The 27688-nt window shown below is 42.7% G+C and overlaps 1 protein-coding gene across 3 annotated transcripts in view; it reads left to right on the forward strand.

Annotated features, from left to right (window-relative positions):
* The window catches only part of MAPRE2 (microtubule associated protein RP/EB family member 2), a 156269-nt gene that overhangs the window by 54926 nt on the left and 73655 nt on the right, over positions 1-27688 (forward strand). Inside the window, exon 1 of one of the 3 annotated variants that reach the window (XM_046024939.1) lies at positions 4931-5192. The exons of the other annotated variants lie outside the window; for them this stretch is intronic. Within the exon in view, the coding sequence (XP_045880895.1) occupies positions 5074-5192 (119 nt within the window). The 5' untranslated portion in view covers positions 4931-5073. Of the gene's footprint in view, positions 1-4930; positions 5193-27688 lie in introns of those variants that run through there. 3 annotated transcript variants of the gene reach the window in all.

Genomic DNA, 27688 nt, shown 5'->3' on the forward strand with positions numbered 1-27688 from the left:
AGGCAAAAATCCTCCTCAGTCGTTCTTTGCAGGCTTGTTTTGTATCCCTAGGCTTCTAAAGAGTTCCACAGCAAGCTTTCTCTTTCTCTCTGAGGGAACCAACACCCACCACTTCAATTATCACCTGTGAGATAATTTCTTTCAAATCCTATGTATCTCCAAGTCAAACATAACAAATAAATTCAAGGACCCATATATTCCCTTAGTCAACAAATACTTAATGAACACCAACTATGTGTGAAGCCCAGTAACTGCTCATTCTCACCACTCAGATATTCTAGAAGTACTTTTTTTTTTGATGTCCAAACACATTGAGAACCTCTCTTCCAGAAAGGCAATTCAATCTGTATTTCCTAGCTTGATAAATGATACCATTATTCACTTGGTCACCCAAGCCATAAACTTGGGATTCATTTGAAATGTCTTTCTCCTTCACCACCCACCCATAACCTCCATTAATGATGGTGCCTACATCCAGTTAGTCAAAAAATCCTAACCGTTAGACCCTCAGAACTCAGATCTGTGCTTTCTTCTACAGCCCCTTGGCCACTGTTTGAATTTAGGCCTTCCTCACTGACTCATTTTAGACTTCTCTGATATATTCTCCACACTACCAGCATCACACCTTTGTGATAAGCAAATTTCACCATTAATTTCTCTCCCTAAAGTACTTCATGGTTCTAAAACACCTTCAGAATTAAGGTCAAGCTCCTTAGCAGGGCCATGGCACTCTTCTGTCCCTGGTCCTTGCCTGATCTCCTGTCACTCTGTAACCTGCTCTTGGGCCATACCAAACAAATTGCTGTTTCCCAGAGACCCCACATCCTAGCCTACCTCTGTACCGAAGTCTAGCTGCTTGAGAAATCTTTTATCTTCCCCCTACACTACCATTTCTATTTCAAATGCCATACAGCCTAATGGATGAGCATCAGAACTTTGGGGCCAAGAAAACCTGATGTCCAATACTAGACAAGTTGCTTTTCTTTTCGCCTCAATTTTGTCATTAGGGGTTTTGTGAGAATCAAGTTAGGTATTTGTTGAATAACTGAATGAATGGTGTGTTCATTTAGTGCCTGCTGGCTTCCAGGCTCCATTTTAAGAGCTGCAGAGATAGCAGTGAACAAAACAGTTGGAGCTCCTACCCTAAAGGATCTTATATTCTAGCTTGCACAGAGGAAGTGAACAAAATAGTTATAACTATTACTCATTAGGCTTCGGTGATAGTTCCTTGGGGGAACTTTTCGGACCCACTTCCTAATTTTCTTTCTGAATCGGGTGCTCTTCCTCTATAGGCCTATGTCACCCTATATGGTGCTATGATTACAGCATGATGTTGTATCATAATTGCTGGTATTTTTATCTTGCTCGCTACAATCCTATGAGTTCCTCGAGGATCAAGCCTGGGACTTCTCTTTTTATTGTACCAGCTTCTGAAACACAAGAGTATACCTTAAAATAACATTTACCACTAAAGAGCATTTGTCATATGCCAGACACTGTGTTAACAACCTTAAATATATTCTGTAACTTTATCTCCCAGCAACCGTATGAAACCAGTATCATTACACCTCCTTTCTAGGTGAGGAAAGTGAAGAAACCAAATCTTGCAGATGCAAAGTAACTCGCTCAGGTCACACAGCCAGCGTGTAGTGAAAACCCAGCAAGGGACTCCAGTCGGCCTGGCTCCAGAGCCCCAGTTTTAATCATGATGCTTGATGAGAAGAGCCATTTCTCCATAGGGCAGTTGGAGATTTATTGCCTGCATGTATTTTATTTTAGAAACACCTGTGCACATAGGGCAAAACCTCAATCCAGACTTGGATGTTCATAGGTGCTTTAGCAAAGGTATTCTTTTCTATAATTGATCTGTGTGACTGTCCTCACCTTGCTGAGAGGTGGGGAAACAAATGGTTTTAAGGTTGCCAATTCATAGAATTATAGTCTCTTGCAATTTTGACTGACTTTGAATAGTTCCAACTCTTGGGTAATGGTTCAATTTTTTAGCTATCCTTCCCTCTCCCTAACCCTTCTGCCAAGCCATACCAAGCCACTGATTTTAGTCTTTATTGTGCTGGGGCTAACCTTGCCCAGTTGGGGAGGGAGGTGTTGGGGAGACACTCCTTGAGGTGTTATTTCTCTGAGTCTCAAATGGGAAAGGAGGTCAAAGTAAGTCTGCAAGCCTGAGAACAAAGCTAAACCTCTCTAACATCTCCCTTGGAGATCTGCTTTTTCCACCTTTCATCTCCTTCCTACACTCAGTCGGATTTGGAAGGGGTAGACTCTCTTCTCCCCCTTTCTGCCTTTTCTGCACTTTCCCTGTGTCCTACGTCCTCGTTCCCAAAGTGGAATTTGCCCTCTCCTTTTCCCTAGGGCTAAACAGGAGAATGGCTGCTAGCCTACTTGATTTATGGGAAAAGGAATGAAAACACATCTGTTTAGTATTTTCAAATTATTACCCCGGTTACCCCAGTGTCTCAGAGGGTAATCACAAGTCTCTGGAGCTCTCTGGGTCCCTCCATAGTAACATGGCTCATGGCAGTCCTAGAGAAAGATTTACAGGAACTCTTAGATCCCTCTTTCACCTGACTCACTGCCCTTCCCCTCAACCCAAGTTCTTGGCCATAGTCCTCTCCTTCATGAGCAACATAGAAACGGTGGGAGTACTATCTCCACAAAATAAGTTGATGGAGGCAATGAGCTATACATTCAAATTCTGACAAATTTAGTCCCCATGATAATACCAGTTATGTCATATGTATTACTTAAATATGAGATCATGGAGAAGTAAGCTGTACTAAAGAATCCAAAATGAAAGGATGTACTCTGAAAACATTAAATACTTGATTTGTAGACTCTTGCTTTTCACCTTCAGACTATCCTAAAGAAAGGGGAAGCTTTTGTGAAAGGGAACAAATTAGTAAGGAAATTGACAACCATGGGACCAGTAACAGAAATAGAGGAACTGTAATATTTGTAGTGATGACTACACTCTCAAGCCTCTTTAGTTCAGCGTGCAGTGTATCTTTTACTTACATTTATCTGTATATCTTGCAAGTCCTAGGTCTGAAATAGATCCTTACTGTATGAGGGGAAAAAAAATCTCAGGTAAGCGGAGATATAGATTTTAAAAAATCAACTTGTACACTATGACTTCACTGGAAAGACAGAAAAATAAAACTAAGATGCCCAAAAGAAGAATATGAAATAGGGGGGAAGGCTCCTTGTTTGAGATTATCATTACCATCTGGGTTGTGAACTATTTGATTCTAATTCTAGAAGCTTGATGCCAGAAATAACTTATTACCAGGGAGATAGGCTGGAGAATTGTCGGGAATGACAAGGTTGTTTTTTGTTTGGTTTTTTAAAAGTATCTCTACCAGGGGCACTTGGGTGGCTCAGTGGGTTAAGGCCTCTGCCTTCGGCTCAGGTCATGATCCCGGGGTCCTGGGATCGAGCCCCACATCTGGCTCTCTGCTCCGCAGGGAGCCTGCTTTCTCCTCTCTCTCTCTCTGCCTGCCTCTCTGCCTACTTGTGATCTCTGTCTGTCAAATAAATAAAATCTTAAAAAAAAAAAGTGTCTATACCACAAAACGATAAAGCTGATAAACCACACGATGATGTGAAGGGATGAGCCCATATAGCCTTGTCCTTTCTTTTATACCCCAGTTCTTCCCTTCTTACCCAACAGAAGGTCGGAGACCACTTATGATAAGCAGAGAATCCTTTAAACTCTCTTCTCTCTGGAGGAAAGCAATGGATGCATCTGGGGTCTGTTGAGAGTTTATAATCTAATCCATCGACTTTGCCTAGTACTAGCAATTCTGTTCACAGCTCTTTTCACAGTGGTCATGTTGAGAGTGTACATAAAGTACTTGATTCTTACCTTGATCTATATTTATGAGCTCACATTAAATATAGATCAGTACTGTCCAATCACATTGAAAAAAGCATGTCATTTTGATGTTCCAGTTCACCACTTCCTAGCTCTGTGACCTTGAGCAAGTGAATCTCACCAGTTTACTCATTTTAAAATAGGGATGATGCTAATAGTACCTGCCTCATGGCCAGTGTATTTGAAAACTACACTGCAATGATATAGAACAGCTAGAATGTTGAGAGCTTCCATACTAATTGAGTTTGGGCTGGTTTAATTCAAATGAAAATAAAATAAATGGCAAGGAGTTAATTATCTGTATCAAGAGGCAGTTTAAGAATTTGAATGGGGAGTCTTGGGTAACCACCATCATGTTCTAAAATGGTGGCTATTTTTTAATTTATTTTTTAAAAAACACTTTGAGGATTCTTTTCTGCAGAAAATCTCATTTGCAATCTTTAATCTTCACATAATTAAAGTAAAGGCTGCACTGATTCGAAGGAAATACAGTTTCCTCTTAGGTCTTCAGGTTTGGGGCTTTTTGGGGGGAAGAGGATGCTGCTGTTGAGAGAATGGGGGAGGAAGCTGGAAATCTGAACCCCCCTAGTCTGGTACATTTTCTGGAGCAGGCCACCAGGTCTTTGTATATTTTTTTGCGACCAGACCGAGTTTAATTTGAATGCTGTAAGAACGTGGTATTGAAGGAGTTAAAGGGTCTCCCACACCCCTCTGCCTGAATCGGTCTTTTGTGTACACAGCTGCAGTTGGAGCACTGGTCGAAAAGGAAATGGTTAGAGGAAGAGCTGGTTTTCAGACGAGGCGAGTCTGTAAGGGGGGCCTGGGGTGGCCTGGGGTTTTACATGCCAGATGTAGGCCTGCCCCGGTGCCTGCCTGGAGCTGCTGGCATGGTCACGCCTCGGCCCTGTGCGAATTGAGGCGAGGTGATGAGTTAGCGGGTTGCTATGGTGACGGGGCCCGGCCACGTGACCCGGGGCTGCTGCCGGCGCTTTGACGTCAGCAGCCGGGAGGGCGGGACGCAGGAGGGCGGGGCGGGAGCCGAGCGGGGAGAAGGGAGCCAGCGAGCAGGCGGCAGGCAGGCACGGTCTGCGCGAGGAGCAGGCGAGCGGGAAGACGAGACGCAGCCACCTTCCTCACCAGCCAGCCCTACACGGTTTGTTCCCTTCCTCGGGAGTGCGCCAATGCCTGGTCCGACCCAAACCCTGTCCCCAAATGGCGAGAACAACAACGACATCATCCAGGATAACGGGACCATCATTCCTTTCCGGAAGCACACAGTGCGCGGGGAGCGTTCCTACAGGTAATGGGGCTGGCACCGGGCGCGGCGCCGGGCGGGGGAGCTCGGCGGGGGCGCGCGGAAATCCGGCCCCATTATATAATGGAGCGGACACTGCACCCGGACCGGGCTGCAGACGTGCGTTCGCCCGGGTGCTTGTGATCATTTGCTGTCTGTGTCCATGTGTCATGTTGGCTATGCGCTGAGGCTTCACCAATGCAGATGGAGAGCATTTTGTGAATAGGTTTGCTGCCTCCGAGGGGTCTCCTTCCATCTCCTTCCTTCCATGCTGATAAAAATGCAAGCAATTCCCCCCCCCCCCCCCCAAGGGAGACAGGCTGTAGCACTTCCTTTCCTCCTTTCCTTTAGATTTTAAAGGAACCATTGGATAGGCTGTGCCTTGAGGCAGGGACGAGGAGGATGGCGAGAAAAATGTTTGAGCTTGCCCTGGTGTGTGTGCAGGAAAGATGGAATCCTCTAGATTAAGCTGCAGTCTGTGATGTTAAACCGCCAGATTGATGGAGCTTTGTAAGAATTCTGCTCGCTGATTGGTGCAAGGATTGACAGCAGAGGTCACGGTGTCAGACATTCGCCAACATTTTCTCCATAGAACCCATGGTTTATTAGAAAGAGACCGGACTGCAGTGGACCGGAGGAAACCCGGGTGCTGTTATGCATTTTCTTAGGAGTTTATAGCGTCCGCATGGGTGGGGAGCCCGCCCTTCTTTAAACAGTAGGAAGGTAATTCCTGCTATTTTGCCGAGGTCTGATTCGAGGATGGGACTGATCTTGGTCATTGTATTGTGAGCTTTTTGATTAATGAGTGGGTCTGTATGGTTGGCATCATTTTTACATTAGCATATCTGGCAATATGTTCTAGTAGATAAGCTCATTAAAATTGTTTGCATTGTTTGATAAGGATAACAATGTAATGGAGAATGCAGCTAGAGTCTAATGCAGCTCAAGGCCAGACTTAAAGGGAGACTGATAGCTTCCCTCATATTTCCTCTGAAGTTCTTTTGTACCGGGGTAGTTATTTTTAAATGTTACCTTGATAACCACTAACAATGCTTTTGCTTCAAGGCAGAGCACACATACCTCTAGAGCGCATCCTCTCAGTTAGTGAGCAACAGGAAATAACTTTTTTTTTTCTTTCTTTTTTCTTTTTTTAATGCCTTCATCTAAACGTTCCACTGGTATTGTGGGTAGAATATTCAGCATGTGTAAATATGACATATTTGTAAAATGGGACCCAAAGCACCCCACTTCCTCTCTCTTTGACCAAAAAAACTCTATTTGCTGACTCAAAAAGAAAAATTTATAAGCAACCTTTGCCCTGCCATCTCCGGCAGTTATATAAATACTTGGAGTTAATTTTGGCTGTGCCCATGAGGTCACCAAAATCTCATGCCTTATGGTTCCAACTAATATGTTGACATGGCATCCTTACAGAGTCCAAGCGCTTGTTATTAATATAAACCGAAATTGGTCCACAACGTCTGGGACTCTCCTCTTGGAGATCCTTGTGATTGGAACATTGGGTCCCTTCTCTCCCTTACTCATCTTCCTTTCCCTGTGGACATTCCAAAGCTTAAAATAGAATTTAAAAACAAAAACAAAAACCCCGAGTTGCTTTTAAACCTCACTTAGTTCAACTGTCCATATAGGTAATATGATTTGAAGCCTTCATTTTGTCAGTGATTTAATCTCTGCCACATAAGTAGCAGTTGTTTTTAAGACAGAGTTCGAATTTTACCACATAGGCCAAAGGAAGTTGCTTAGTTGGGTTTTATTAGTCATATGAACAAACTTGAAATGGCGGTGGAAAATGACTTAGTTGGAAAGGTTAAATGCTACCTTTTGGTGATAAAATATTGCTTTAAAGTAAAAGCTTAGTTACCTTTTCAAGTCAATCTCAGTTATTTTCATTTCCTAAATTATATCCAGTTTGTTTTCTGAGTCCCTGTAATGGTACCTGAAGTTTTACGAAAGGAAAAAAAAAAAAAAAACACCTGAATTTAAAGAAAAGACCTGACTGGAGAAATTCTTAAGTCAGTAAGAGCATTATTTCATTTGTGTTTTATGTAACAGGATTACTGGACACCATAGTGAGAGGTGTCATAGGTTAAATGAAGAAGGAATCCTCCAAAGTTATATTGGTATTGAATTACACAAAGGGTGTATGCTGAGACAGACACACCTTATGTTTTCTTTGGTCTGCTCTGCTTTCAAAGTGGATGGCCAATGTAGTATAACTACCACTTATTTTTTTAGAGGGGCGCGGGGAAAGGAAAAATGTGAGACCTGTTTCTATCCAGGAAGTCTTCCATAATTATTTTGGCATCCTGAGGCTGGAATAATATTGCCATTTAATTGCTGAGGAAACTCGGAAGGTACTGTGAAAGCCCAAATAGAGAGATTTAACCAAATAAATTTTGCTTAGGTGGTGGGTTCATTATAACCCTCAAAAATGACATGTGCTTAAGAGTTCAGTTTGAGTTCCATGGAGGGGACAGCCCAGAGCCCTGGGATGATCTAAGGGAACTCTCTTCCTGATTCCTTCGCTGTGTTGTAGGTAGGCCTCAAGCGGATCCTTTACCTTTGGCCTTATTTTCTACAGTTGCTCATGGCACGTGAGATTATCTCCTTGCATTCTTACAGAGTCACTGTGAGGTTAGCTTCAAACATTTAAAACAAAGACTTTCATAAAAGATCTACATAGATACAAGAAGAATGCCGTAACTACTCTTCCCGGAGCTCCAGCCAGGAGGTAACACAGGTGAGGAGAGGAGAGGACACCTAGGGAACAGTACTATTCTTTCTAGTAATGTCAGGTGGCCACTCTTCCCAGCAAAAGACCTTCCTGTCATGCTATTTGCACTAGATTGTTCATGGATAAGGGTCAGATATGGTTCATGACCCACGCCTCACTCCAGGTATCCAAGTCCATTTTTATAGTCTGGCCCAGAAAGGGTGGTTCACCATTATCGAAACCCATGTTTACTTTGATTAGAAGAGCAAGTTACCTTTAGGAAATTATCCTTCTAGTAGTAATTTCAGTCAAAGGAGGCCAGTGCAAAAATGGCTCAGCAGAGCTATGTGGATATTTCTACTCAGTGATTGCCTTCTTGGACCCAGCTTCCTCATTGCATTTAGGAGCACTGGAAATCCATATATTTTAAGAGGTGCTTAAAAACAAATGTGGCGTGGGCCATCTGAGGTGATAGTGTTTAATTCACAGAACGAATGAGTTGGGCTCTGGCTCTCCCTGGAGAGGCTACTCCCTATAGCTCTGTTTCATGCAGATGCTTGTAGGAAATGAGATTTATTAACTGGCCCTCTGCCCAGTGCATCCTTGTTGCATACTCCGGTCTCTTAAGAATGAATGTATAAGTCCAGAGGACTATTTCCACATGGGTGTTTGAACATGCAATACAGTAGCATATGTTTCTGAATACTAAAAACAAAACAAAACAAAACAAAACAAAAACCCAAACCAACTTGGCCCCAGGAAATGGACTGTAAAGAAAGGCAAAACTAAAACTTAAGCCTAAGACATTGGCTCTCCCACCCAACTTGGCCAGTTTTGAAAAATGAGCTCTTAAGAAAAACAAAAAGAAATAGTGTGTGTATAAAAGACATTTGTGAAAGTGTGTCCCATTTAACAGAGGCTGTTGTAAGGTGTCTTACTGTGATGAGAATGTAGATTTCACATCCCTTGCTCCCCAGGTCAGCAGCTGCGGATGGGGTAATTCTAGCTTTACTTGTATGTTGCCTACATATTGGTATCATCTAGGTTTGCTGCTGTCATAGGAAGTTTCTAAAAATATTGATCTTGTCCTTAGTATTTTTCTTTGTATTTGTAAAATCAAAGGATTATCTGATGCTCATTAGGTGCCTAATTTTTAATTTTTTTTTTTTTAGATTTTTTTTTAAATTTATTTATTTGACAGAGAGAGAGAGATCACAAGTAGGCAGAGAGGCAGGCAGAGAAAGAGGAGGAAGCAGGCTCCCTGCGGAGCAGAGAGCCTGATGCGGGGCTGGATCCCAGGACCCTGAGATCATGACCTGAGCCTAAGGCAGTGGCTTAATCCACTGAGCCACCCAGGCGCCCCAGGTGCCTAATTTTTAACTTCTTCTCGGGGTCCTTTGTCAGAACTTCTGATAAGGGGTTGGTCTTCTGGGCGCATGTGCTGAGATGCTCACCCCTACTCAGCAGTGGTTGTCACTGGTTGTATCTTTTTACAGTGGGTTATCTTAGCAGAATGGTGGCTTGAGATGGTTCTCTGAATTTAGGAGGTTGATTTCCATCAGCCCTATCTTTTCTGTATTGATAGGGGACTCCCTCGAGCTGCAGTGAGTTATGCCTTAGATTAACAGAGGGGGAAATACAGGCTAATCTAAATATTCCATTTGGTTTAGAGAATTCGATCAATTTTCCAAAGCGTACTCTGAGGGCTCCTGGGTGGCTCAGTGGATTAAAGCCTCTGTCTTCAGCTCAGATCATGATCCTAGGGTCCTGGGATTGAGCCCCACAGCGGGCTCTCTGCTCAGCAGGGAGCCTGCTTCCTCCTGTCTCTCTGCCTCTCTCTGCCTCCTTGTGATCTCTGTCTGTCAAATAAATAAATAAAATCTTAAAAAAAAAAAAAAAAGTGTACTCTGGCCAAGGTCTGTGCTAGATGCCCCATAAGGCCCTTGAGTTCCAGCAAAGTCAGATGTATAAGCGACTCCTTTTGTAACAGATTTACCTTGTTGTGAGTATTTGGCTTGGTCTAGGAGTAAAAGTGGTTTGCATTTCCTTAGTCCACAGTGGCTCAAAGACAAAGAAGATACCCCCAAAGCCGTTACGCTATAGGAAGCTAAACAATGCAGAAAACCAAAAATTTTGATCTAAAGTAGTATAGGCTTTAGAATCAGAATTTTCACTGGCCTAGCAAGGTACATGTTGGGCAGGAGTGGAAAGTAAAGCACGGGCATTGGGAGGCAGGCAGGGTAGTCAGAATTTGGAAATTGAAGGCCACTGAAAGTTCATTAATTGAAAAATAGCATAATGAAAACAGAAGTACATGCTGGAATTTATCTCCTGTTTCAAAATGGGAGTCGAGAGGAAAATGAAGGTCCTCCAGTGCCCCACCCTAGGGGGCCAGAATTCCTGGAGAACACTTGATCTGCCCGGAGAGAATCCTCCACCCTACTCTGGAGACCTAGGCCTATGTTCCCGGCTTGAGCCTTTTCTCCCTGAGCAGAAGCTATCAGTGCAGCTTTGCCCCACGACAGGACTTTGGTCAGCCGGTGGCTTCTGTATTTGCAGGATCCCGCTTCGTAGTCAGCTACAGAGCCTCAGGAGGTAGCTGGTGTATAGAGTTGACACTCTTCAGTCCTTCCAACTCAGAAGCAGGGGGTATGATACTTCATTGTGAAGGATCCTTCTGAGTCACTTAATGCCATAAAATGTACAGACATAACTGAGGAAACTTCCCGGAGCGCCCCGTGTGGTGTGGTGCCAGTTCTTTATATGGCCAGAAGGTGATCCCCTCGATGGCAGGTTCTGGAGAAGACTGAGAGTTGAATCTGGATTGAGTCGATTTGTTTCCTTTGAAATTTTGTCCATTTCACTTCAAAGGAAAAACTGGCTTGTTCCTCTCCTATGAAAACTACCTTTTTTCATAATGAAATATGTTAGAATATGTGTATGTTAGAATATATGAATATCTTATAATGAAATATATATTGAATGAATGTAATATATGAAATATATAAAATTGCATAATAAAATGTTAGAAAAAATAGATATAGTTAGGAGAGTTTCATTCTTCCTGACTTTATTAGGCTGTCATTCCACTCTCAGCCTCTGTGATACTGAACTGGCTCTGTCCTACTTCTCTGGTACCTTACACACTATTCCAGCAGCTCATCTTATAACACTCCTCACACATCCCTATCAGCATCTTGTGAACCTTCTTTCTTTCTTTCTTTTTTTTTTTTTTTTGGATTTTCTTTTCTTTCTTTTTTTTTAAGATTTTATTTACTGATTTGAGAGAACGATAGAGAGCATGAGAAGGGAGAAGGTCAGGGGGAGAAGCAGACTCCATGTGGAACTGGGAGCCTGATGTGGAACGTGATCCTGGGATTCCGGGATCACGACCTGAGCCGGAGGCAGTGGCTTAACCAACTGAGCCACGCAGGCGCCCTAGATTTTGTTTATTTATCTGACGGACAGAGAGCAGCAGCAGAGGGAGAGGGAGAAGCAGATTCCCCACTGAGCAGGGGGCCCAATGCAGGACTTGATCCCAGAACCCTGGGATCATAACTGAACTGAAGGCACATGCTTAACTGACTGAGCCACCCAGGTGCCCTGAACCTTGTTTCTCAGTTCATTTTGAAATTTTGATTGTTTATATCAGTATTTGTACCCCTTAGAATTTATATTTTGTTGTTGAGAGGATTCTTTCAAACTGGAAACCTATAATTCACATAGGCAAAAACTGAAATTACACACCTTTTTAACCTATAGCATAATCAAAGGAATTTCTCCTAAATGTGTTTTTGTTAAAAAGCATCCCTGAAGGTGATTGTTTATTTTAGTGAAAATAAATAGTGGGGTAAAGGTTAAACAGAGTTTTATAGGCCACCAAGAAATAATTTCTTAGTAGGTTACTTAAAAAAAAAAAAAAATCTTGTACGTTTTCAGTGTCAGATCTCCCCTGGCTAATTAGAATTTTGCTCACTTGAACCAGGACAGACTTTCTTCTTCAGGCATGATTTTTTTGTTTGTTTGTTTCTAAAAGAGCAGAAGGTGGTGGTAATGTTTACATAGGATAGTGAAGTTGATGGTTCCTATTAGCAATGCTGTCCTTTGTGTAGTTTATCCAGTAAAGAAAATACAGTTAGAGCTCAGTCTTTGTTATGTCCAGACCTGACTTGGTTCAGGATGGAAAATATGTCAAAAGAATCAGATTTTGGCCATGACTTGGAGCAGAAGAGGAAAAGGGCAAGAGATTTGAGAGAGGGAAGTGGGAGTTAAATATACGTAGTGTGCATTGATAGAAATCTATAAAATTGCGTGTGATGTATTATAGAGAATTGGTTCTGGAGTTTATGGCCAGTGTTGTTGCATAAGCCTGAAATTCTCTTCCAGTGCTCTTCCTTAGATTTCTGTGATCCTTTCTTTTTTCTTTGTTAAAGTACTGTTTGTTTTTATTTTGCTTTGCTTTAGAGACATTCATTTTTTATTTAGTGTCAGCCTATCCTGGAAAAGCCCTGAGAAGTAACTTGTCAAAATTGCCAGAGGCATGACCATGACAGGGAAATTCTCTCAGGGTCACAGTTTTACTTTGCTTATAAATACTGGTATCTCTTTATTTAAGAGCCCCCACTCCCTTGATTCCTTGCAGGGTTTGTATTTGGTGGTCAACGGATCAGGAGAAAGGGAAGCTATCAGAGTGGGCTCCACCCCCCCCCACATCTATTTCCTTTTTGTCGTTTTGAAATACCAAAACATGTTTTCAAGTTGTTGCTAATGTAGCTTTTTAAATTCCCACTTCTGGATTTTACACAATAATGGAGATTTAAGCCCAAATTCCCACAGTCGCTTAAGATTTCTATCCTTTCAGCAACCTTACTGAGTTCCTTCTCTATGCCAGGCCTCACTGCTGGGCCCCCAGAGAGCAGAGATAAATAATGCCCAGCCCCTCCTGGAAAAGCCTCTGGGGTGTCGGAGACAGTACTTGGCAGGAGGCATCTGAAAGGGGGGAGACCCACACCTGACCCTGATAAAGTAACTTTGTCCATTGATCATTGATCTTTTTTTTTAAACTTTTTTTTTTTAAGATTTTATTTATTTATTTGACAGAGATCACAAGTAGGCAGAGAGGCAGGCAGAGAGAGAGAGAGAGAGAGAGAGAAGCAGGCTCCCTGCTGAGCAGAGAGCCCGATGCGGGACTCGATCCCAGGACCCTGAGATCATGACCTGAGCTGAAGGCAGCAGCTTAACCCACTGAGCCACCCAGGCGCCCAATCATTGATCATTTGATCATTGTCCTAATACCCAGCAGGGCTGCAGTGATTAGTCCTGTAATTTTCAGAAGCTTTCAGAAGTGGAGCTTGTACAAGAAAATTGAACGTGTGTGTCCTCTGAATGTAAGTTTTCACGCAGCCACAAGGCATAGGTCGCAGCATTGCTGAGTGGCCTGTATGGTCAAGTTCCTTCACTCTGACAGGAAGGCCCTTGAGAAGAGTAAAAGGCTTATCTGTTGTGATCCCCAGATTTTTACGATCGTTGGATTGACCATCACTAGTTAGAAAGAGTACAATGTACTATTATGCAAAACAAGAATATATATTCCCATTTACTTGATGTGCACAGAGAAACTAAGGATATAAACTAGTAATGGTGGGAACTAGACAGATAGTTCCGTGTATACTTTTTTGTTTTGTTTTGTTTGAACTGACATTATGTTAGTGGATTGCCTAGTCAGTGGTGGTTCATTTAACATTTTAATAGCACGAATTTAAAAAATCAGATGAGTTTGAAGTTTAACCATGAGGTTTTCATGCTCAAGTATGTTGGAAAGCATCTCCACATGTCCACGGACTGACTGAAGTCAGAGAGTTGATTCTAAAGTGAGGCCTAGTGTGGGTACTACTCTCAGACTGAAACAACATCACGGGGCACAAGTGAAATGTGCCCCTCCAGCAGCTGCCCCAAGAGGCTCCGCACACAGCAACCCTTAGTCCGGATTTTGTTTCATTTTCTCCCGGGTGCGCTGGAGCCGCCGCCTGTGTTGATCTGATGTGTCCAGCCTGCTTAGTATGCTCCCTGAATATCACACTAACTGCAAAATAATCCTCTGAGATTTCTTTCTTGATGCCCTCTTTGAATTTTTGTTTCCTTCTCCTTGTTGGAGCACCGGCCCTGCGCATCAAGTGCGGGGCAGGCCCTAAAGCTGCAGGTTACGTATCCTGGCCGTCACTCTGCCATGGTCCTCCAGCCGCCCCGGCTCTTCGTCCAGCCTCCCCCCTTCTGGAAGTTATTGAGCAGTATCTGGCCTTAACGTGACCCCTGCGATAGTGCACGCGGGCAGGAAACAGCCATCTGCAGCCACAGCCCCCCTGCCCTGGCCCCTCACCCGCCAGTTGGGGTGAGGGCTCCAGGAATCCCCATGGAGACTGACCAATTAATAAACAAAAGGGGAGCTTTGAATGCATTATCCCAGCTATAGGGACCTGCTCACTATCAATAATCATGAAATAGAAAGCTTGTGGGCTCAATGTCTTGCTAGCAAAGGAGGATACGGAAGAGTGGGTATTTAGCCTGTGGGGTGGGGAGGGGTGCAAACCAGGGGCAGGGAGAGGGCTTCCCCGGTGGGTGTGCTAACCTCCTTCCCGTCCCTCCTTGCTCCCTCTCGTCCGTCCTTGCTCCCAGTTCCAGTCTACTCTGTTGCCATTTGTCTGTAATCCTCTATGATCTTTGTGGCCTCAGCCCCCGGCATGCAGCGGATGTTAAGTTAAAAGTCCAAATGGAATCTGGAAAGAACTTCAGACAGATGATACTATAGCCTTTCCCCTTTATCAACCTGATGAAGATTTAGCTTACGTACAGTCAGCTGCGTCCATTTAGAGTGTACGATGCAGCGAGGTTTGGCCGTGTGTATGCCCTTGAAACCATCACTCCTGGAAGATGCCTGGTTCTCCTTGTCCATCGCCCCAGGCAACCACTGCTTCACTTCGTCTCACTCTCAGTGGTGGTGGTGGTAATCGCTTGCATGGTCACCATACAGTAGGTCACATTGGACATGAGTGGATTGTGCTCTTCAGGGTCTGACTTCTTTTACTCAGCTTCATTTGGAGATTCATCCAGACTGGGTTGATCAGCAGTTTGTCCCTCTTTGTTGCGAAGTCGTTAGCCATTATCTGGCTACCCTGTGTTTTGTGTATCATTCACCAGTTGATGAACATTTGGGTGGTTTCCAGTTAGTTCTTAGCATTAAGAATAAAACTTCTGTGAATTTTCACATACTAGTCTTTGTGGGAATATATGTTTTCATTTCTCTGGGGTAGATACCTGGAAAGGGACTGGTGGCGTCCTAGAGTCCTACTTGAGCAACTACAAATGGCCAGAGTGGTTGTGTCGTTTCATGTTCCTGCCTACGGTGTGTGAAAGTTGCTTCACATTGCTGGCAACACTTGGTATTGTCAGTGTTCTAGATTTTGGCCGTCCTCCTTACAGATGTATAGAAATAGCACACTGAGATTTTAATCCATATTTTCCTGGTGATGAAGGATGTTAAGTATCTTAATAAGCGCTTATTGGCCTTTTGTGTATCTTGAGTGAAGTGTCTGTAGGCAGTTGCCTGTTTCTTAAAATTACATGTTTTATCCTATTGTTATTAAGAGGATTGTAAAAAATTCTAGATACTGTAATATAGTCTTAGATTTTAAGGGTTATGGGTCTTGTGTTCTTCTTAACCTCCTTATAAACTCTTCAAGAAAAAGACTAGTTGAGATGCCTGGTCCTTGTCCACAGTGCCTTTCGCAGTTCGTTTTAGCTCCCCGTGAGTACATATTCGGTGATTCTACTAAAACAGATTGTTAAAAAATAAAATAACAGGATCATTCTTCTAGTTTAGGGGGAAAGAACAACCACTATACATACTTTAAAAGTTGCATATGAACGAGTTAACAAGTTAATAAGAGCTTGGTTTTCTTTGGCATTTTGATAGCAAGGGGATGCTTTTTTAATTCTGTGGAGAAGAACCCAATAATTACATAGATACTTTTTTCTTTGTATTGCATGTCCCCTTAATGCTGGATCAAATTTTCCACTCCTATGTTTGAGGAAAATGTATGTTGAAATGTTTTCTTCTTTAAAAGTAGCAAGGAACAATTTTCATACTTAAAAATTTTTGCCCAGGGTAGTTAAAGTACACACGTGTGTGTGTGTGTGTGTGTGTGTGTGTGTGTGTGTGTGTTAGAGAGAGAGAGGGAATTTTGGAGGCAAACATCCCCCAATTCTTCCTCAGTGCATTCTCATTCTAATTTGGCAGCATGGTGTTGCAGGTCTGACTCCTAACTTCTGGAAACCGCTAAAGAATAAGTGCCTTAAGTAGAACTGAGAAACTGGGAAGCTAATGCCTGATTTCAGGTTTACCTGAAAGGGTCAGCTGAGGGTCTTGTGATTTTTGAGAGTGGGGATGCTTAACTTCCAGAATCATGGCTGCTGAAAGCCAAACTTCTTAACCACGTATGTTTCAAAATCCAATGATACTCCAAAATATAAGGTCGTTGATGATTTCACAAATGCCCTAGGTCTACTAGTAGATTTTGTGAGTTTAACTTACTTCATCTGTCATTTATTCATCTCATTGCAAAACCTTCGGGCCAGTTTCCAGTGGAGTTGCTGCTTCCATGATGGCAGTAACGTCTTGCAATCTAGGTTACAGATGATTATTTTCTGTGTGCTGGTTGGGACTGAGCGGGTCACAGCCACTCAGATATCACTTGAGAGTTGAATGTGTTCTTTTTGCTTTAATTGAGGTTGTTCCATGAAAGGAAGCCAAATACCATTAGACAGGACATCCTGTGATTCCCTTGGTTTACGAAGACCAGGGCCAAGGACAGGACTTTTTTTTTTTTTTTTTTAAATATAAGATGATTTCTTGTTTCCTTTTCCATTAAAGTGGGAGTCCAGAACCAATGATGTTCAACTGGCTGTGAGAAGTCTAACAAACAACTGAACCTCTGCCAAAAATTACTTGAAGAGTTCTAGAACGTGAAAAAGTGTCCATGTCTTTTTATGTGAGCCAACAATGACTTGGTCATTATTAGCATTTAAGTGACCACCAGTTCTGTTGTTTTGAAATAATTAACTGAAAAAGAGGAAATGACCAAATTAGAATTCTTGCAATTAAACATGCTACTGTAAGATTTGTGGTATCGGGTACATTGTGGTCACCTCCCTATACAATGAGACGTAGTACAAATATTACCCAGGAAGAAATAGCAGAATGTTCACAGGGGCGCCTGGTTGGCTCACTCAGTTAAACGGCTGCCTTCTGCTCAGGTCATGATCCCGGGGTCCTGGGATCCAGCCCCACGTTGGGCTCTCTGCTCAGCAAGGAGTCTGCTTCTCCCCTCCCTCTGTGCTCGCTCGCTCTCAAGTAAATAAACAAAATCTTAAAAAAAAAAAAAAGAAAGAAAGAAAGAAAGATGTTCACAATATGTTAAGAGAAACAAGCTGACCAGTACCAAAGTATATATGTATTGTATTGGTTTTCCAGGGCGGCTAAAAACACTATTGCCACAAACTAGGCAGCTTGAGATTTATTCCCTCAAAGTTATGAAGTCTAGAAGTCTGAAATAGTGTTGGAAAGGCTATGCTCCCTCTCAAGGCTCTGAAGGGGAATCATTCTTTGCCTCTTCCTGTCCAGTGGTCTGTATGTTCCCTGTAGCTACCTCACTCCAGTCTCTGCCTCTGTTACCACGTGACCTCCTTCCCTGTGTGTCTGTGTCTGTTTCCACATGGTCTTCCTAGAAGGATGCTAGCCATTGGATTTAGGGCCCTAATCCTGTATAACTTCCAACTAATTACATCTGCAAAGACTGTTTCCCAATAAGGTCATATACTAAGGTTTCAAGTGGACATGAATTCTTGGGGGGGGGGGTTGTCACTATTCAACTTATTGTGTGTGTGTGTGTGTGTGTACATATACCCCATTTTTATAAGTGTGTAGAAAATTCATACACCTACCCCATACTCCTTTATAAAAGAGGTCTTTAATTTTATTTCTTTGTACTTTTTCTATAGTGAAAAACTGATTTAATATAAAAGTATTTTTTGAAATAGCACTTTGACATCTACCTTTAAAAAGTTTTTTTTTAACTAACCTACTTTGAGTTTGTTTTCTTTGCCTCATCAAACTAAGAGACACTTAATCTTAAAATAATCTTTTGTAGCATATATACACACATAAATATGTATGTGAGTCAGTATTATATGGTATTGGGTTTATTATGCTTAGTATATTCTAACAATAGTTAAAATTGAAATAATGTAATGATTTGAGTAAACCAGTCTAATACCTGGTGTCTGATTTAAGTCTGAGGAGGCAAGGAAAAAAAAGTTATACTCAATTTTTGAATTCAAATCTAATTTCTTAAATGTTTTAAAGTCTCTAAATCAAATTAATCCTAGGAACTAGGCATGGGGACAGGACAGAGAGGGACTTGACCAAATTCCATTTGTTCACGTTGGCTCAAATACCGGGTACCTCCTGGCACACACATCTACTCTAGAACTCTCTTCATCCACCTTTCTTATGCTTAAGACCTTTTTGTCTGTAGTAGTAACTCTAGTTATTTAGCCAAGTGGTTCAGAACGGCTTCTCCTAAGTAATTTCCTTTCCCTTAGTTAGGGCTGAATGCTCATTCATCACGTTATTTTTCTGTCTTTGAGCATCTCAAGTTTAACAAAACATTCTAAACTCAGTAGAGCTCATGATCCCCCACATGTATTCGATGACAACAGTATATAAAATTTTGTCATTTGCTCCTATGAGTCCTCTCATACCATAGAACTACAGAATCAGAAAGGGAGGCTTCAATTCAAGAAACTTCCTCGCTTCCACTCTTTACCAAACCCAAAGATTTTACCATGTATCTGATCCTGTTATTTCTGTACCTGATTCAGTTTGGACATTGTGCAGTTTTTTATTCAGTCTTGACTCAAATGCTCACTCTCTGTACTTCCCTTGGAGAATCATAGTGTCAACACACTGATGCGAGAAATGTTTTGACTTTTGACCTGTTACAAAGCAGTAGACAGGGAAGTGGAGGGGTATTGCGAGGTGTGTATGTAAACTGATTTTTGTTGGGTACCTATTGATTAAAAAAAAAAAAAAGTCCGTTGGTCTCTTCATTACAGTAAATAAATGGTAGATGAAGTCATTAATTTAAAAGCAAAACAAGGGACACCTGGGTGGCTCAGTCAGTTAAGTGGCTGCCTTTGGCTCAGGTCATGATCTTGGGGACAGAAGCAAAGCAAAATAACATGTATTCTTCTACTGCAGTGTACAAGGAAGATAGGGTTGGTGTCTAGTTGCCAAAAGAGTAATTAGGGAGGAGGAGAGAAGGATGCCCTGTGACTCTGCGATGGAACTGCGGGAAGATGGGGGAAATCCATTCTGACCAAAATGAATCCTTTCACCTGGGAAAGGAAGTTTCCTGGGGACGATGGCCTGGAGAACTGGTGACAAAATAGCGTGCCTCGTTTTGATAACATTTCCCTATTATAACACCAATTTGGCTGAACATTACTAATTTAAGGTCAAAATGACTGAAATTTACATTTCCTGTTCTAATGTGCAGCCATCTTCTTTGTAATTCACAGGTTGTTCTCTAGAGTGGGGAGTGGGTTTGATGTAGAAGCTCACCAGTACCTCGTCGTATTTATGGAGTTGAATGTCATGCTGTTTCCCCAGTTGGCCCTTTTGGTTCTGTGTCAGTCTACTATGAAAAGAGTTAAAAGGAAATAGCATGAACAGGTCTGGAAGGATGTGGATGTACATTACCCATTTTGGAGTCAGAGTCACCAAAATCTATTTTAACACTGGCCTGCACATTGCTCTTCCTTTTAGGCTTAATTTTATTGGTATTTCACTTTCCATTTCAAAACATTCTCATGAGCTTAAAAATGAGTTTTAGGGGCCCCTAGGTGGCTCAGTTGGTTAAGTGTCTGCCTTCAGCTCAGGTCATGATCTCAGTATTTTGGGGTTGAGCCCCATATCAGGCTCCCTGCTCAGTGGGAGCCTATTTCTCCCTCTCCCTCGCCTGCCACTCTCCCCTACTTGTGCTCACTTGCTCTCTCTCACTCTCCATTAAATAAATAAATAAAATCTTTTAAAAAGTAAAAATGATATTTACTATAATACAGACTTTGGATAGGCACTAACCTCAAAGAGTGAGATTGCAAGAGATTATTTTTTTAAAAAGATTTCTCTGGACATGTAGTCAAGATTTCCATTTTATTTCCTTTATTAGAGTTAAAAGAATTACAAGCAGTAATGTATGTATGTGGTCTCTGTGTATTTTGACTAATACGAAAGCCTATTGAGAGACCGGAGTCCGAAATAAGTAGTAACTAGAAATATAGAATATGGTGATTCCTAAAATATTAGCATGGCCTGTATGTTACAGCTGGCAGGTTTTTGAGCCAAAATTCATTCCCAGCAATAAACTAAGTAGTCACCCGAATCTCTACATTTCAGGCTCTTCTTCAGGAAAACTCATTGGGTTGGAAGTGAAAATGTACAGTGAGGCCTTGGTAGAGCTATAAAAAGGAAAAAGGGTTTTATTAAAGAGCACAATTGTGTCCCATTTGGAGTTCTTTTTTCTTCCCACTTACTCTAATGACATAGTAGAGTAGAAAGGGGCTTTGTTGAGAGAATCAAGAATCCTAGAATCAGCTATAGCTCCAAATCCCAGTTCTTCCACTCAGTTGTGACTGGGCGCAGGTCAGTCACTAGACCTGAGTCTGTGTGTCTTTTCCCACATAACTGCAAAAAAGCAGTAGCTATCGCATAGAGGAAATGAGAAAATGTGTGTTACCTACTTCCGTGAAGAAAAGGACGTTCAAGGAGGTGAGGCACATGTGTCCAGGTTTATGAATCCAGCTGATAGTTGCTTTGATTCCTAGATCAGTGCTCTCATGAAGCTGCAGTATAGTTCCTGAGCTTTTCCTGTCCGTGTTGGGAGACCTAAAAAATGGCACATTTCTCTACGTGATTCTTGTTCAGACCTAAAAGAGGCCTCGAATCTATTCGACCCTACTGTGTTCCTCCAAACTATGACATACTGGGCGGGAGGCCTACATAGGCTGTTGGTTACATGGTATGATTTCAGGCACCTCGTGAATTTCCCCTCCCCATGAAACTCTCCGCCACGTATATCCATTGGGCATTTTTTATTGTGCACCCACTTCATGCCAGGGACTGCTTTAGACAAAGGAGAGGCAGCAGGTAACAATATATATTCCATCAAGTATCTGCCTTCATAGAGCTTACATTCTGGGGGCAGCGGGCGTGGACAGACAACGAAGAAGTGAGATAAGAGTGGGCTGTGTTAGGAGCATGAAGGGGGAGAAGAGTGTGATGTGGTAATAACAGAGGAGGCCGCTTCAGAAGGTGGACAGGGAGGGCTTGCCGGGGAGTTAGCACTCGGACAACCTGAGAGCATGAGGTGCAGCGAGTGGTGCCAAGTGCTGGGAGAGACCTCCTCACCAGAGGCCTTGCTGGAGTAACCTTGAAGCTATCATCCCTCATTTGTTTTCTTGCTATGACAAGGTTTCCAGAAGGCAGACAGCTAAACATGCTAAGTACCTGGTCAGGAATCCGCACTACCGAGAGCACACAGTTGCTCAGAATCAGGACGGGGTGCGGAGGCGGGCGCTTCCCAAAACAATTTCACCTACCGCACAGCTTGGCCTAGTGTTGGCATGTTCGTTCGGCCATCACATACTCTCCTGCTTTATCTCATGCACCTAATTTATGCATGATGGATTAATTACTGAGCACGATTGCCCACCATGGTGGGTGTAACACCTATGCCCTGAAAGGTTGACCTGGGGTCATGCTGGGGGGTGCAGAGGCTTGGAACCTGACTGGAAATGACTTGGATCATGGGAGAGAGCTAAGGTCAGGGTGAAGGGAACAGAGCCAAGTAGGACTGGGAAAATAAACAGAAGGCATATGGTCAAGAACGAGTGGATGTACTGGGAGCCAAGCTGGGGAGCGGGGGGAGGGCACTGACAAAAGTTGGTGCCCTGAGGAGACCAGCCAAGCCTTGTGGCATGGGAATGAGCTCTGGGTCATTGAAATTATTTTCAGAGCATGGATTGAGCCACCCACGGTTTGAAACAGATGGACGTTTAAGCAAATATCATCAGCTATAATCAGCTGCATTTCTGACCATAAGAAGAAATGTATGCCTGTGTGTGTGTGTGTGTGTGTGTGTGTTTATGGCCTTAGCCTTTACTCTTCCGTTGTATGCAGCTGAGTTTCATATCAGTGAACACCACAAATGCCACCAAGAACTGTTTTAGAATTCAACAATTTCTTCATTCTTGGGATAAAAGCCAAGTTTCCAAGTCATTTCAGGGCCATCACTATTGACTCATTAATTCCGAGTTTGAAAAAATCAAAACCCATGTATGTTGTTTTAGAAGTTGCATTTGTTTTGTCTCCTTACCGTATTGTGGGCAGGCCAGCTAAGGAAGCACCTCCTGGAAAGTACCCGACAGGACTGACACAGAATGACGAGGGTGTTAAAATAGAGGTAGATCTTCAAGGCTAGCTCACAGGACTGACACAGAATGACGAGGGTGTTAAAATAGAGGTAGATCTTCAAGGCTAGCTCTAGAACCTCCTTTTGCAGGTGGTTGGAGAAATCTGTGTTTTCATCTTCTTGTTTTTAAAAATAGTACTTCGAATACATAGTGGTATGGACAGAGCAAATTTAATCTTTTTTTAAAAATAGATTTTATTGGGGCACCTGGGTGTCTCAGCGGGTTAAGCCTCTGCCTTCGGCTCAGGTCATGATCTCAGGGTCCTGGGATTGAGCCCCGCATCGGGCTCTCTGCTCAGCAGGGAGCCTCTCTCCCTCTCTGTCTCTGCCTACCTCTCTGCCTACTCGTGATCTCTCTCTCTGTCAAATAAATAAATAAAATCTATTAAAAAAAATTTTTTTTTAGATTTTACTTATTTATTTGACAGATAGAACACACAAGCAGGGGGCAGCAGAGGGGGAGAGAGAAGCAGACTCTCTGAGCAGGGAGTCCGATGTGGGGCTCAATCCCAGGACCCTGGGATCATGACCTGAGCCAAAGACAGACGCTTAACCAACTAAGCCACCCAGGCGCCCCAAATTTAATCTGTTTTTAAAAGTAGCAGTTAATGGTAAAAGAGTTGAGCACCTTGGACAAATATTTTCGGTTGATTCCCTCTGAGAAATAAATCTCTCTCCTTAGCTGGAATTAGGACTTTGGATTGTCACACTAAGTGAAACTTTGGATGCATGTTAAAAGCATTATCATTAAGCAGTGACTGATACACCGAAGAGCACGTTAATAATTGCAGTGGTTCACAACATCCATTTTGACAAAATAGACATGTTTTGTCATTGTGGCCATGTCCTGCTGTTTCTCTGCTGTCTCTCTCTGAGGTCAGTCCTGCCTTCAGCTCTGCTACCCGAGGAGGCCCTTCCGCTGGCCGGTGGCACTCTCCAGGGAGGGTCCGCGGCTGGAGGAGTGAGTCTTTCGTTTGTTGTCTGTCTGATCCCATAACAGAGTCACAGAGCCCCGTAAAAATAAAACAGATGCATGTCTGCGCACAGCAGCTTAAGTGTGTTCTTATTACCTGAAGACAATAAGTGACCTCTTAAATTCTCATCCCAGCCCTACAATCCATGCATACATCAATTATTCCACAAGTAAATGGAAGCCTTAATACCCGATTTTAAATGAAACCCAATATGGTTTGTGATGTCTCTCCAGGGAGATTTTATCCCATCAGAGTTTGTCTTTCAGAGATACCCTCTTTAACTCTGGCTTCACTGGGTCCTGATCCCCCTCCTCAAACAAATACTGTCTCCCTGCCCCCTCCCCCCCATTTCAGGTCACAAGTAAAGAGAAAGTGATGAATTGAGAATTATCTGGAGATAGTCTTTCCTTGGTGAAATGTTTAAATCCCACCCCTCACGGTATTGAATCTAGAGAATGAATTATGCACCGCTGAAAAGCAGGGAAGTTTCTGGTTCAGGGGACACATTGACTTGTCACTCCCTGCTGATGCCCAGTTCATTATGAGGAACAACCACAGGAGACTTCACATCCGCCTTTTGTTAGGGAGGGAGCCAGGAAGGAGGCACTCAGGCAGAATCTAGTCGTGTTGTTGCAAGGCTTTTCAAAGGAAAACTCCCTCGTTTAACTGACTGTCTGCTGTGGGACCGAATCTCTTCTGTACCCCTCAGATGGAGGCGCTAACCTAGTTTCTAACGCAGAAGTCGTCTTGGAGAACAACTTTTGGGGTTTCTTCCTTTGGCTCAGTATTTGATCCGCTGCTGCTTCAAAATATTGATCGGTTATTTTAGAAAGATGCCACTTGTAAGAGAAGGAAATATTCAGTGTTATACCTATGATGGGCTAAATCTCTTTTTAAAATCTTAGAATTGTGACTGATTAGAAGTATTTGCAAAATGTCCATCTCTGTTAAAATGACAAAAAATTATTTCTAGGGAAAAAGCTATGTTTGCAAGTCTGTTTGAAATAGTGCCCCCCCCCACCCCTACTTCATCTGGTAGGGAGGATAGGTAGGTAGGTAGGCAGGCCAACCTTGACAATCCTAAAAAACTTAAGGCAAACACCTCCATGTGAGATAGGAACGAAAAGTGAGGCCTTGACCTGGACCAAGTGTAAGTCCAATGACTGGTAAAGGAAAGGTGTTCTTATGGCTCAAAGGTGTGTTTTTCTACCTTGGCATGTATGGACACATGGTACAAACAACTTCTGAGATATTTTTAAAGGAAGGCTAACACCTGGTCAGCAGGACATAGCTTCCTATGAAACACTGTTATCTTGAAATATTACTGAAGAAACCACCCGGGCCATGGATTATTATAAAGGCTTCAGAAATCTTTCGTGTGCCTCAACTCAAGTCCGTTTCTCAGGTGAAAGAGAAATTGCGTTATTCTTTGGACGACTTTTCCAGGCGGCTCTTTGTTTTCATCTATGAGAAATTGGGTGAAGGGTGGACTGCATATATTTATCTTAGATTGGGAGAGGGATATTCTCCCGTGATAGGGGAACATGTGGAGAAGAGGGACCTGTTAATGAGAGCGAAGACAGAGAGCCACAAATATGGGTATAGCTGTCAGATGTCGGGGTAAAATGTGTGAATGGAATGCATTGGCACAGGGCAGGTCGAATTTTCAGAACGTTTTGTGTTGAATGTTATGTTTCCAGTTGCATCCAGGCTCCTTTAGGGAGTGGCATAAAGAAGGTAACTTACGTCAGGAAGGTATTTTAACAGTTCAGCTTTAGAATGGGTTTGGGGTAAATCTAAGCCAAATGGGGCCTCCTTACAGAGCCGCAGACAGTAGTCAACCACTTAGGGCTGTTCTTCCGCAGATGGTCGTGTCTAAACTTGGGAAGCCTGGCACACTGAGATGTTAGTTGTAGGGGGAAGAAATCAAAATGAAAATAAGTTCCACATGCCTCATTCCCAAAATTAATTTCTCAGACTTCTCTCCTTATAGCCACACACCCAAAACAGGACTGGAGCCAGGATCCTGCGACACCTGGCCTGTCGTGAGCCTCACTGAAAGAAACCGTTTCTTTCAAAAGGAGTGATCAGTCAAAGTGTGAAGGGAGGAAATGAGAAGTAGCTGCCTCCCCAGACCCCATGTATGGCTGTGATTTATTTGTAAGAGTTAGGGTGGGGCAGAGAAAGAAAATGAGTTACGTAAGAAAGAATTTCAGTTGCGGGCCACACATGATGCTTACTTGCTAGGATAGCTTATATATTTGTCAAATTTTGGAGAGACGCTCCTCTGGAATAATTCACAAACTTGGCCAAATTTGTTCTTGGACATCCAAATTGCAGAATATTTTGTAATTGGTTTAGAGGCCCATGCCTTGGAAGGTGATAGAATCCATCCTTCGGTTTCCGTGGTTTGGGGCTTGCCAAGTCTTTATCCAGGCTTTGCTCAGTAGGCAAACTCCAGTCTGTCGCGTAAAATTCCTTTTGTTTCGGTAAGCAGAAGTGCGCTTTCTAATTTATATGGCTAACTGCTGCAGAGTTTAAACTAGCTGAACCTCTCCCCTTCCCACCGCCACGTGTTGAATACTGAGACAAAATTGACACACGGGCCCCCAGCCTGAGGCTGTCCTTTTTTCTGAAGTCACTATCCACAGAAAAGTCAGAGTCGTGACTTTGCCTGCTGGAGGTATGAAGGGATTTTTGTTTTTCTGTATGTTGTTCTTTCTCCTATTTGCAAAATATCTATATAGCCGGCTTTTCAGAAAGGCATGCAAATACTCATGGTAAGAGTGTATAAATATATTGTTGTTACTGGTTTATTTTTAAGTGGTAATAGTGAATGCAAATTCATTTGAAAATAAAATTTAAGCGGCCACCCCAGTGGCTCAGGGGGTTAAGCGTCCGACTCCTGGTTTCAGCTCAGGTCATGATCTGTGGGTCCTAGGATGGAGCCGCACCTCAGGCTCCACGCTCAGTGGGGAGTCTTCTTGGGGATTCCCTCCCTCTTCTTCTGCCCCTGCCCCTGCTCAGCTTGCATGTGGGTACGCGCTCTTTCTCTAAAAGAAATCTTCCAAAAAAAAAAAAAAATGTAAATACTGTGTCAAAATACAGTGGCGCAGGGACTGTCATGCTAGGGAATTGTCCTTTATCTACTTTCAGTGTTGCGGTACTTATCAGGTCTTAAATACCTACGATCTGGTTAAAAATCTGACGGAAACCTGCAAATTAGAGGGCGGTGCTTTGACTTCCTTTTTTTCAAGGGTGGCAGAGAGAGAAGTGTTTATGGCCCAGAAACAGGATTGCAGGTTATATCAGAATAAACTGTTGTGTCCATGGAAAAGACATGCTGAAGATCCAGAGTAAACTTTGCACAGACTGTTCCCTGTCTTTTTATTCTGTAGAACCTGGTGTTACTTACCTTTCTCAGCCATTCATTTTTCTTGGCTGAGTCTTTGGAAATTAGTAAACTTAAAAATTAGTATTTTGAGGGGTGCCTGGCTGGTTCAGTGGGTGGAATGTGTGACTCTTGATCTCAGGGCTGTGGGTTCAAGAACTATGTTGGGTGTAGAGATTACTTTAAAATTAAAAAATTAATATTTTGAAGTTTTCTTAATGGAAGCACAATTGACATGCAATATTCTACTGGCTTCATGTGTACAACATGGTGATTTGACAGGCACTGTGAACTGATCAGAATAAGTCTAGTTACTGTGTCACCATACAGAGTTAATACAACACTATTGACTACATTCCCCATGCTGTGCATTACATCTCCCAGACTTATTTTATAACTGGAAATTTGTATCCCCTGATCCCCCTTCATTCACTTCCCAGACTTCCTCCCCCTTACCCCTCTAGCAATTGCCACTGTATTGTCTCTATCTAGGAATCTGGGTTTTGTTTTTTTAGATTCCACTTATAAGTGAAATCATATGCTACTTGTCTTTCTCTGACTTCACTTAGTGCAAAACTCTCATAGTCCATCCATGTTGTCCCATGTCACAAATAACAAGATTTCCTTCTTATGGCTGAGTAGCTCTGATGTGTGTGTGTGTGTGTGTGTGTGTGTGTGTGTGTATCACATCATCTTTATCCATTCATCATTCATGCATGCTTAAGTTGCTCTGTATCTTGGCTCTTATAAATAATGCTGCACTGAGCATAGGGGTGCATATATCTTTTCAAATTAGTGTTTTTGTATTCTTTGGATAA

This window comes from Meles meles, chromosome 12 (genome assembly GCF_922984935.1).
Source record: "Meles meles chromosome 12, mMelMel3.1 paternal haplotype, whole genome shotgun sequence".
Classification (NCBI taxonomy): Eukaryota; Metazoa; Chordata; class Mammalia; order Carnivora; family Mustelidae; genus Meles; species Meles meles.